The 11,659-nt window shown below is 46.7% G+C and overlaps 1 protein-coding gene across 1 annotated transcript in view; it reads left to right on the plus strand.

Moving 5' to 3' along the window:
• The window catches only part of PRSS38 (protease, serine, 38), a 47,012-nt gene extending 38,842 nt beyond the window's left edge, over positions 1–8,170 (plus strand). Inside the window, exons 4-5 of the mRNA XM_005853192.2 lie at positions 7,095–7,237; positions 7,683–8,170. Of these exons, the coding sequence (XP_005853254.1) occupies positions 7,095–7,237; positions 7,683–7,937 (398 nt within the window). The 3' untranslated portion in view covers positions 7,938–8,170. The remainder of the gene's footprint in view (positions 1–7,094; positions 7,238–7,682) is intronic.
• The last annotated feature ends 3,489 nt before the right edge of the window (positions 8,171–11,659 follow it).

Genomic DNA, 11,659 nt, shown 5'->3' on the forward strand with positions numbered 1-11,659 from the left:
CCCCTATCAGGCACAGAGCAGGGCCCGTGGGGGGGGGGGGTTGGGGCGCCGCAGCCTGTCACACCCAGAGCCGCAGGGCAGTCAGGAGATTGGGGAGCTCCCCCCTATCAGGCACAGAGGAGGGCTGATCAGGGGGTTGGGGTGCCTTCCCCTGTCACGAACAGAGTAGGGCGGATAGGGAGGTTGTGGCCCCGCCCCCTGTCATTCACAGAGCCACAGGGCGATCAGGGGGTTTGGGCGCTGCCCCCTGTCACACTGATCCCGGTGCCGGGAGCCCTCGCTGCTCCTCTGATCCCGGTGCTGGGAGGCATATTACCCTTTTACTATATAGGATAGAGGCCTGGTGCATGGGTAGGGGCTGGCTGGTTTGCCCTGAAGGGTGTCCTGGATCAGGGTGGGGGTCCCCACTGGGGTGCCTGGCCAGTCTGGGTGAGGGGCTGAGGGACGTTTTCAGGCTGGCGGGTGACTGAAGCTCCCAACCTGTCCTTTTTTTCTTTCTTTTTTTATTCTGGGCCAGCTTTAGCTCTGAGGCTTGGCTCCAGCTCTGAGGCCTCGGCTGCTGAAAAGCAGGTTTCTGGCCTTTGTTTACCTTCTGTATTTGAAATAATGTTGTGGTCTTGCTGGCTGAAGCTGGGCTGACTAAAGCAGGTTTCTGGGGAATGTTTACCTTCTATATTTGTAACATAGTTGCTTAGAGTTGCAGCTGAGAGGCCGGCAGCAGCAGGCGGGGAACCTGGCTTCCTCCGTCACTGGAGCAAGCAAGCCTCCCTGTTCGCGTCAGCTGCCTGGCTGCCGGCCGCCATCTTGGTTGGCAGTTAATTTGCATATCTCACTGATTAGCCAATGGGAAGGGTAGCGGAGGTACGGCTAATTACCATGTTTCTCTTTTATTAGATAGGATGACAGAATAAAGTGAGGAGTTCCCTCCTCATTTGAGGGAACTTCTGACCAAAAATCATTTTTTTAATCTTTATTGTTGGAAGTATTAAAGATGTCCCCCCTTTCCCCCCTCCACCCAGTTCCCAATGAACCCCAGTTCTTCACCACCCTATTGCTTGTGTCCATAGGTAATGCATATAAGTTCTTTGCTTAATCTCTTCCTGCTTCCTCCCCTCTTCCCTCTGAGGTTCATCAGTCTGTTCCATGTTTTCATGCCTCTAGTTCTATTTTATTCATCAGTTTATTTTGTTCATTAGATTCCTTCTTCATTTATTTTAGATTCAATTGTTGAGAGATATGTATTTATTGCCATTTTATTATCTTTTCTCCTCCTCCTCCTCATTATTATTATTAGTAGTAGTAGTAGTAGTACTAAAGAATACCCTTCAGCATTTCATAGAATACTGGTTTGATGGTGATGAACTCTTTAACTCATTCTTGTCTGGGAAGCTCTGACCTTCAATTCTAAATGATAGCTTTGCTAGGTAGACTAATCTTGGTTGTAAGTCCTTCTTATTCATCACTTTGAATATTTCTTGCCACTCCCTTCTACGCCTGCAATCTTTCTGTTGAGAATCAACTGACAGTCGTATGGGCATTCCCTTGTAGGTAACTAACTGCTTTTCTCTTGCAGATTTTAAGATTCTCTCTTTGTTTTTAACATTTAGCATTTTAATTATGATGTGTCTTGGTGTGGGCCTCTTTTGGGTTCCTCTTGTTTGGGACTCTGTACTTCCTGGACTTGTAAGTCTATTTCTTTCACTAGGTAGGGGAAGTTTCCTGTCATTATTTCTTCAAACAGGTTTTCAATATCTTGCTCTCTCTCTTCTCTTTGTGGCACCTCCATAATGCTAATGCTGGTATGCTTGAAGTTGTCCCAGAGGCTCCTTACAGTATCTTCATATACATATTTTTGGATTCCTTTTGCTCTTCTGATTAGATGTTTTTTGCTTCCTCATATTCCAAATCATTTATTTGATTCTCAGAATCCTCTACTCTACTGTTTAATCCCTATAAATTATTCTTTATTTCAGTTAGTGTATGCTTAATTCTGGCTGGTCCTTTTGCACGTCTTTGATGTTCTCACTAAGGTTCTTGAAAGTCTCACTAAGTCTCTTGAATCTCTCTTTGAGTCCCTTGAAGCTCTCATTGAGATCCATGAATAACCTTATTACCATTGTTTTGAACTCTGTATCTAGTAGTTTGCTTGCTTCTACTTCATTTAGTTATTTTTCTGGAGATTTCTTCTGTTCCTTCATTTGTGACATGTTTCTTTGCCTCTGCATTTTGGCTGCTTCTCGGTGTTTGTTTCTATGTATTATGTAGAGCTTCTATGTCTCCTGGAATTGGTAGAGTGGCCTTGTGTAGTAGGTATCCTGTAGGAGCCAGTGGCTCAGCCTCCCCAGTCACCTTAGCTGGGCACTCTAGGTGCACCCCCGTGTGGGCTGTGTGCACAGTCTTGTTGTAGATGAGCTTTGATTGCTGTTGGGTCACTAGGAGGAGCTGACCTTCAGGCCAATTGGCTGTGAGGACCAGCTGTGACTACAGTGGAAAAGGTACTGTGCAGGAGACACCCTTATGGAGCAGGACTTGCTTCAGTGGGGCTTTGGTGCTCATTGAGTCTGCCCCTTGAGTGTGTCACTCATAGATGTATAGAGTTATAATCTGGAGTGGGCTAAATCTGTCCACCATGTATACTGGCTCTAGGGCCCCTCTGGAGGTGCAAAGTCATCCAATTCCTGTGCCCTGCCTGGGGCCACCCATCAGGAGCTACAGAGCAATCTGCAGATGGCTGCTACATGTGTTGGGCTTGGAAGTGCCCAGGAGAGGCCAAGTTGTGAAGCAAGGCAAACTGCTGCTAGTGCCAGGCCTGGGGCCTCTTATTGAGTGGTATGGGGCACACTGATTCCAGCTGCTGCTAGTTTGAGAGATTTTTAGGAAAGTCTGAAGCCTGAGCCAGGACAGGCCATTCGTATGGAAAAGCTGCTGCAAGCAAATTGGGTGGGGCTTCAAATTGGGTGGTGTGGGTGGGGTCTTAGGGAATCACCAGGGCATAGGGAACAGTGTGAGCCAGGTTAATGGAGACTCAGATTTAGCCTCTGCCAGTCAGCTCTGCAACAGGGGAGGTCTCAGCATAGGAACAATGACCACTGCAAGCACTCCTGTCTGAGAGAAAGCCATCCCTGAGTTCTTTCTCTGATGTCAGACAATCCAGGTCCTCCCTGTATGTCCCTGGATCCACCCAAGCAGCTGCCTCAGCACTGGAGCTCAGAGGGAGCAAGTTCAAGTACAGTGGGGCCTTGACTTACGAGTGTCCCGACTAACGAGTTTTTCGAGATATGAGCCGTCTCTCTGCCGATTTTTCACTTTGAGTTGCGAGCTAAAATTCGGGTTACGAGCCAGCTTCAGATACCCCACCGCTAGTTGGCGCAGCGAACATCACAGTGAACACCACAACATCAGCCCAGCATCACGTGTCTCACTTGTTCACTTTTTGATTTGACATACAAGTAATTTGAGTTACGAGCTCCGTCACGGAACGAATTAAACTTGTAAGTCAAGGCCCCACTGTAAGTCCATGGGCCAGCCCTTTAAGAGAAACACTCGGGACTCCAGCAGGCTCCATGTCACTCAACCACAGTCCCCACTGGTTTTTATAGCCCGAAGTTATGGGACTTCTCTTCCCAGCACTGGAACCTTGTGTTGAGGGGTCTGTTTTGGGGCTGGAACCCCTTGTTCTTCATGGGAGGTCTCCTCAGCTTAGATATCCCTCCTGATTAAAAAAGATGTCACATGTGGGTGTCAGACTAGCCTGATCTACATTTCCTCCCCTCCTACCAAACTCAAGGTGCTTTCTTCTTTAATTCTCCAGTATAGGACATCCATTCAGCCAGATTTCAAGCAGTTCTGAATGATGGTTGTTCTGTTGTTTAGTTGTCATTTTTATGTGGTTGTGGGAGGCAGTGAGTACTGCATCTACCTATGCCACCATCTTGGCTCTTGGCCCATATATCTAACTAAAAATATTTATTGTGTTAAAATACACATAACATAAAATATACTGTCCTAACAATTTTTAAGTGTACAGTTCAGTGGTATTAAATGTATTCACATCATTATACTGCCATTGCCAATGATAATCACTAAAATTCTTTTTATCCTGTATACTCATTAAACAATAAATCCTAATTTTTCCCTTTCACCAGCTACTGGCAACCACCATTACACTTTCTGTATTTATCATTTTAACTAAGCTACTTCATAAAGTGGACTCATACAGTATTTGTCCTTTTGTAACTGGCTAATTGCACTTAGCACAATGTCCTCAAGTTTTTTCCATGTTTTGCATGTGTCAGAATTTTCTTCTTTGATAGGCTAAATAATATTCCATTGTATGTGTATGCCATATTTTAATATGTCGTGGACACTTAGTTTGCTGTTGTTAATAATGCTTCTATGAACATGGTGTGCAAATATCTCTTCAAGACCCTGCTTTCAAATATTTGGGGTATATGCCCAGAAGTGGAATTGCTGGGTCAAATGGTAATCTTATTTTTAATTTTTTGAGGAACCTCCATACTGTTTTCCCCAGTGGCTGTACCATTTTTATTCCCACCAACAGTGCACAAGACTTTCAATTTCTCCACATCCTTGTTTTCTGTTTTTGATAATAGCCATTTTAATGAGTGTGAGGTGATACATCATAGTGCTAATTTGCTTTTCCCTTATGATTAGTAATGTTGAGCATATTCTCATGTGCTTATTGGCTCTTTGTATCTCTTCTTTGGAGAAATGTCTATTAAAGTCTTTTGAATCAGGTTGGTTGTTTTGTTGTTGAGTTTTAGGAGTTCTCCATATATTCTGGATATTAACCCCTGATCAGATATATGATTTGAAAATATTTTCTCCCATTCTGAGGGGTTGCCTTTTTACTCTAGTAGTGTCTTTTCATATACATTTTAAATTTCTCATGAAGTCCAATTTGTCTATTTTTATTTTGTTGCCTGTGCCTTTGATGTCATAATAAGGAAATCACTGCCAAGTCCAATGTTATGAAGCTTTTGTCCTATCTTTTAAAATCTATAGAGACTTATTCTGTGTCCTAATATATGATCTATCCTGGAAAATGCCCCGTGTGCCCTTGAGAGGATGTATATGTTGTTGTTGGGTGAAGTGTTCAGTATGTGTCTGTTATATCTAGCCAGTTTACTGTGATGTTTAAGTCCTTTGCCTCCTTCCATGTCTGGTTGTTCTTTCCATTATTGAAGGTGAGGTACTGAAGTCTCCAACTATTATTATAGAACTGTCTATTTTACCCTTCAATTTTATGGGGTTCTGCTTCATATATTTTAATGGTGCGTCATTAGTTGAGTAAATGTTTGTAATTGTTCTGTTTTCTTGTCCTCATGATAGCAGATCCCTGTGCCTATGGTAGCAAATAGAACAGAACTCTGGTGTTACTGGTGTAGTTCTTGAACCCAGAGGATTTCCAAAGACATGGGCCTTGTTTCTGTTCTTCCTCCAGAGTAGTGTACTTTTGCCAGGCCCGGGGGCAAGAGTATATGATGTGCCACCCCTCACTGGTGGAAGGGTTCTGCTCTGTGTGCAAGAAGGGAAGTAAGCTGTGTTTTCTGGGTCCCCAGTGGCAGCTGGCTGTCTCCTGAATGCCTGTACTGAGGAACCTTCTCTCTGATCCTTGTCCTGTCCCCCGTATTTCTCATGAGCTCCCACTGGAGACCCAGAGAAAAACCTACCCATGGGTGCAAACCTCTGTCCTCTGTTTTCCTGTTTCCTGAGCTGGCACACTGCCAGCATTGAAGAACTCATTGAATTTACAGCTGACTTCTTCCCACTCATGTCTGTGTTGTACTTCTCCTTCTCTGCCCTGTCAAATGTGAGACAGTCTGTGCCAGGCTCATCATTGTGGTCCTCTGTCTGCCTAGTTCTGTGTGGCCTCAGCGTCCCTGTGAGCATGATGGGGATATTTTCTCCCACCTCAACACTGTCTCCCTCAATGTCCTTGGTATCCCATGAGACTCTTCATTCTTGGCCCATTGGAACTCAGCTTCCCAGCTCCATTGAGCTCTGAGCACTGTGAAGTCCAACCTGGCCACTCTCTGCCCTCTGTGGAGATGTACCCTCTACATTCCTGGCTCAGGGTCCTACAGCAAACCACGGTAAATGAGTCCCCTGTAGGCCTCTGGGCTCTCTTTCTCTGGAGCACCCTCCTTCTGGCATCCATCTGCCTTGCAGATTCCAGCTGCCTGTGTTCTTTATATTTCAGACCTGAAAAGTGCTCCAGGCAGGAGGTGGGGCCCTTGTAGACCTTGTCTCCTCTGTTCTCTCTTCTCAGTGGCCACAGCAAAAGTCCTTAGACAGATTTTTAGCTGGCTTGGGAGTTTCAAAGTAGTTTCCTAACTGCATTTTCCTGGGCGGCCTCTTCTAACACTATACCCCAAGTCTGTGGACTCTCTATTGCTCTGCATTCTATGTGCACCAGCTAATTCTTCTGTGCCTCTTTTCCTGATATTAATTACCTCACCAACACAGCAGCAGCAACCACAGACACTGCTGACATTCTGCTTTCTATCTCTTCCCCTCAAGGTCCACATACATCAGCTCCAAAACAGATTCCCCAAATACAGGTCCCCTTTAACCCTGGTCAGAGGGTCTTCAGTCTGTGGGAGCAGCTCCTTCCAGTCAGGCTGGCATGGAGCCTTGGGACCCACTCACACATTGGCCAGGAAAGCTTAAAGTTTCTGGGACCAATTTCTATATCCCTCAGCACAGAGAGAACACAGGGGTGATGCACCACAAAACTCGAAGCTTTCTTTCTTGTACATATAGTGCCACCCTACAGTCCCCAAGGACAGAGCTGATGGACTCCATGCACTCACACTATAGCAGTGGGAAGACATGCTGCATGCCTCGGTGGGTTTGGCTCTGATGGTTCTTTTATAAAATTTCATGTGGCATTTATATTCACATTTCATTAACCAACACCTGAATCCCAGTGCAGAGAAGGGAGCCATTGGAGGGCAGGAGCAAGAGAAAAAGCCACTGGTTGAGCCCACTGGGCCTGGGATTGGGCTGGGCGTGTCCTCAGGAACAGGGTGGGGAGGACCTCTCACTGGACCTGTGCTTCTTTCTGACAGGTGACTCCTCAGACCACCTGCAGGAGGTGCAGATGCCTCTGATCCCATTTGCCTTGTGCCAGTTGCTTTATGGACAGACATCATACATTCTGCCAGACATGATATGTGCCGGGGACCTCAGGAACCTGAAGACTGCCTGCGAGGTGCATTCTACCTCAGGGACGGGGGCCAAACCCATGACTTTCATGTGTTCATCTGCTTAAAGGCATAGGGGATATTTGTCCTGAATGGGTGGGTGGCCCCCAAAAGCCTGGCCCCTGTGGGTTTCAGAGCACATCGCCATGTGGCCACAGGTTGGACAGAACCGTAGGTGGCCTGGGTACAGATGGGGCACAGGCCCAGTCAGCGCCCAGTGCCCTGTGGACCCCAATGCTGGCCAAAGGGGCCTTGTCTTGGGACCTCGCCTGCTGACTATCATCCAGGGCACCTGCTCTGCCTTCCCACAGCAGGGCCTGGCACTGGCCAGGTGGGGCTGCGGAGTGAAGAGGCTCTGGACTGGCCCCAGAGGGTTGGGCTCTGGGCCACCCTCATGCAGGAGGTAGCAGGCCCCAGTCTCTGGGTTCACAGGAAACTCCTCTTTTCTTCCAGGGTGATTCTGGGGGCCCACTCGTCTGTGAATTCAACCACGTCTGGGTGCAAATTGGAATAGTGAGCTGGGGCCGCGGTTGCATGTTTCCTATGTATCCTGCAGTTTTTGCTCGAGTCTCCCATTTCTCCATATGGATCCATCATCAGATAGCACTCACACCCCTACCTCCTCAGCCGCTCCCCACCCTTTCCTCCTCTCTAGGGGCCTCCATCCATGTCCTGATGACCATGATGGCCTTCCTGACAATGTTGTGAGGGCAAGACCCCCACCCTGGCTTCCTCGTGCTGCATGCCTTGGTCCCTGCCCATCTCAGCCCCTCAAGTCTCCAGGCATCTGAGTGAGGTGAGGGCAGCCAGCCAGGCCAATTCCGGGTCAGAAAGGGTCTGAGCCAGGGCCACACCCCAAGAAGCAGACCCAGTCTCACCAAAGAAGGGTCAGGGTGGCCAGGGAGAGTGAGGTGCCTTGGCTGAGTGCTCTGGTACCTGAGATTTGGTCATTTATTAAATATTTACAAAGTGATCATCCTGGAATTCCTGTGTCTGTCTTTCCACCCAAGTGCTGGCTCCCTCATGCAGACAAGTGGCCTTGTCAGGATGACAGGTGGCAGAGTGAGAGGAGAATTACAAACCAACACAGCGTCTCTAGAAGGACAGCCACACAGATACATGTCTGAGTCTAGATCCAGGCCCCAGAGAAAGGTGCTGTTTTAATACAACTACCAGTATCACAGAGTTAAGTACTTAAAGTTACAAATTGAAAATTGGGAAACATGAACTGAGAGCAAGCACATGGAAGGAATTAAAAAGATAAAAGCAGAAATTAACAAACCAAGCAGCAGGAAAACACTCAAGCTAATATTTTAAAAATCTGATTTTGAAAAAAATAAATATAGGAAAAGAAATCACTAAGCTAATCAAGATATACTAGTAAAATGAGACCAACACACACACACACACACACACACACACCAAGAAATAACAAGGGGAAATAGCCATTAAACACAGAAATTTTAAGAAATCATAAGACATATTATGCAACTCTCTATGTAAGTAAATTTAAGATAAAAAGTTTCACTTTGTAGGAGAAAAATAAATGAGTGAAACTCCAGTAGAGATAGATGGTTTACTAGACCAAATTCCATGGAAGAAATGGAGAAATTTAAGAGCTTTCCCCTCCCAGTAAAAGGCCTTGACTGAGATGGTTTCCTTGGAAATCACATCCCACCTTCCACTACAGAACACCCCCTCAGTGCTGCCCCCACTGTCCAGACACTGACAGGGAGGAGCGCATCCAGATGCTCCTTAGCAGCACATGTATATAAGGATATAACTCTGATCACACAGAGAAGATTGAGACAATCCAACTTATGAATTAAAAAATCCCTAGTGAGTTATTAGCAAACATAATCCAACTTTATTTTTAAGTAGTGCATTGTAATCAAGTAGGATTTATTTCAGTAGTGCAAGGATGATTAATTACACAATCCCCAGATATAATTCATCATACCTTTGCTTTGCTAAAGAGAATAATATTAATGAAAAGTCTTTTTTAGTTTATTTTTTATTGTTGACATTATCACAGATGTCCCCCTCCCCCCCACACTTAAGTCTTTTAACAAATCCAAAACTCATTTTCAATTTTATAAAAAGATAGGAGTCAATGGGTAATCTCTATATATAAAAGCCTAAGTGACCATTATGACGGAAAAACCAGAACAACCAGTCGCTATGACGTGCACTGACCACAAGGGGGCAGACGCTCAATGAAGGAGCTGCCCCAGCCTGCAGGCCCCGATTGCTGGATGAGGCCTGCCAGCCAACCTCCCAGTCCCTCCCTCTGGCCGGAAGGCCCCATCATCCCGCTGCTGCCTTGGTGGCAGTTGGCCCCTCCCCCCGGCCAGCAGGACCCAGGCTGGAATGGGGAACTGGGGGTGGGTGGCAGTGACCAACCTTCCGCAGCGCCTGGGCGGGGGGCTGCAACCTCTCCCTGGCTACCTGGGGGTGGGGGTGACAGGGTCAGAGATGTGGTGAGAATGCAGGGCATCTGCTGAGCTCGCTCTCACTCCCCCTGCTACCTTCCCCTGGGGCGCCAGGGCTTGCGCACCAGGGAAGCCCCCATGCTCAGGTGCTGGGTGCCCACGAGGAGCCCGCCCTGCACCCGTACAGCCTCTTCCAGGCGAGCTGGGCCAGTCAGGCTCCCTGTGGGTTCGCTCAGGAGCCGGTCTGCAAGGCTGGCCAGGAGAGAACACTCTGCCCGCCCGGCTTCCATGTGGTGTTGCTGGGCAGCCCAGAGGCCCATGCTGCGCCCTGGCCCACAGTGTCCAGCCGCACTCACCGCATCTCTGTGTGGGGACTTGGGCACCATGACTCAGGTGGAGGGGGGCACACAGGGGCCCAGCGGCCCAGGTGCTGCCCAGGGTCCGGAGGTCAGCTGGGACCTGCCCTTCCATGCCAGATGCTCTGCTTCAATCACCGGCCAGGCCTAGGGGCTGCACCCGTGCACAAATTTTGTGCACCGGGCCTCTAGTAAGATATATATACCTCATCCTAAAGGTAGCCTTTCTTTAGTGGGTAACATGGAGTGCATTTCTGCTAAAATTAGGGTCAAGGGCAAGCTTCCCCTTTATGTCCTGCTCCTTCCCACAGAAGATAAGCCATTACAGTTGCACAAGAGAAGAGAACCATCCAGGAAAACGGAAAGGAGCCTTTTAAACTCTCTTGTGAAAAAGACTTTGAGTACCCTGGCTGGTGTTTCTCAGTGGTTACAGCATGGGCCCATGCACCAAAGGGTCATGGGTTCAATTCCAGATCAAGGGCACATATCTGGGTTGCAGGTTCAATCTCAGCCCCGATCAGGGCATATACAGGGGGCAACCAATCTATGTTTCTCTCTCTCTCTCTTTCTTTCTCTCTCTCTCTCTCTCTCTCTCTCTCTCTCTCTCTTTCTCTCTCTCTCTCCCCCTTTCTCCATGCCTATCTCCCTCCCTCCTTCTCTCCCTTCCACTCTATAAAAATCAATGGAAAAAATATCCTTGGGTGAGGATTAACAACAAAAAGACATGGAGCATATCCAGAACCCCCAAGAGAAAAATATGAAACTGCCACAAATAGTAAGAAAATTCAGTGCAGTCACAAGATAAAACATGACAAAATCACTGTATATTCCAATTAGAAGACATACAGTTGAAGAGAAGATACCAATTATAATAGCAACAAAAAAGATAAGGTACCTGTGGCCTTAACAAGAGATGTGAAAATCGATATGGAAAATCTTTAAAATATTCATGGAGGGGGAGATTTGAATGACTGATAAGAAAGTTTATATTCTCAAACAGATCAAGTCAAAATGTGTTAGTTTTTTCTGGAGCTGGATAAATTGATCTCAAAGTTTATACCAAAACACAAGTGAGAAAACCCAGGAATAAAACTAACTATGTGGTGGGAACTAATCTAGCAGATATTCAAAACTCCCATAAAGGTTCCATAATTCCAACAAGCTGTATAGACTTGACAATTTGTGTCTGTGTAGACACACCAGTAGGTAAAACCCTCAGAACTGGGACCAAGTATATGTGGAAAATTTGTGCATAATAAATGTGTCCATTTAAATCAGAAGTGCAATTTGGCATGAGCAAAAGATTTGGTCCCAGAAACAGCATTCTGATCAAGCAACTTTATCACAGGAATTTTAGAATTAGTGAACACTGGAATTCTTTCAATAGTTCAAAACATAACTGCAGTTACCTATGCACTAAGCATGCATGTGATATGCATGGAGTATTTGTTAAGTCTTGCTTTGTATCAGGCCCTGTCAGGGTCCTGCAGTGAAAGAAAGGCACCGAAGAGGCAGTCCCGAAGGCCATGGGCCCGTATTCCGGCATGCGGCTGAGGAGGACCTGCACATAAGGCCAGAGCAATACATTCCCATTGCTGTGGTCGTAATGTTGGCAACACTTGAGTGTTTTAACAGCAATTGG

Source organism: Myotis brandtii, unplaced genomic scaffold, assembly GCF_000412655.1.
Source record: "Myotis brandtii unplaced genomic scaffold, ASM41265v1 scaffold100, whole genome shotgun sequence".
Taxonomy (NCBI): domain Eukaryota; kingdom Metazoa; phylum Chordata; class Mammalia; order Chiroptera; family Vespertilionidae; genus Myotis; species Myotis brandtii.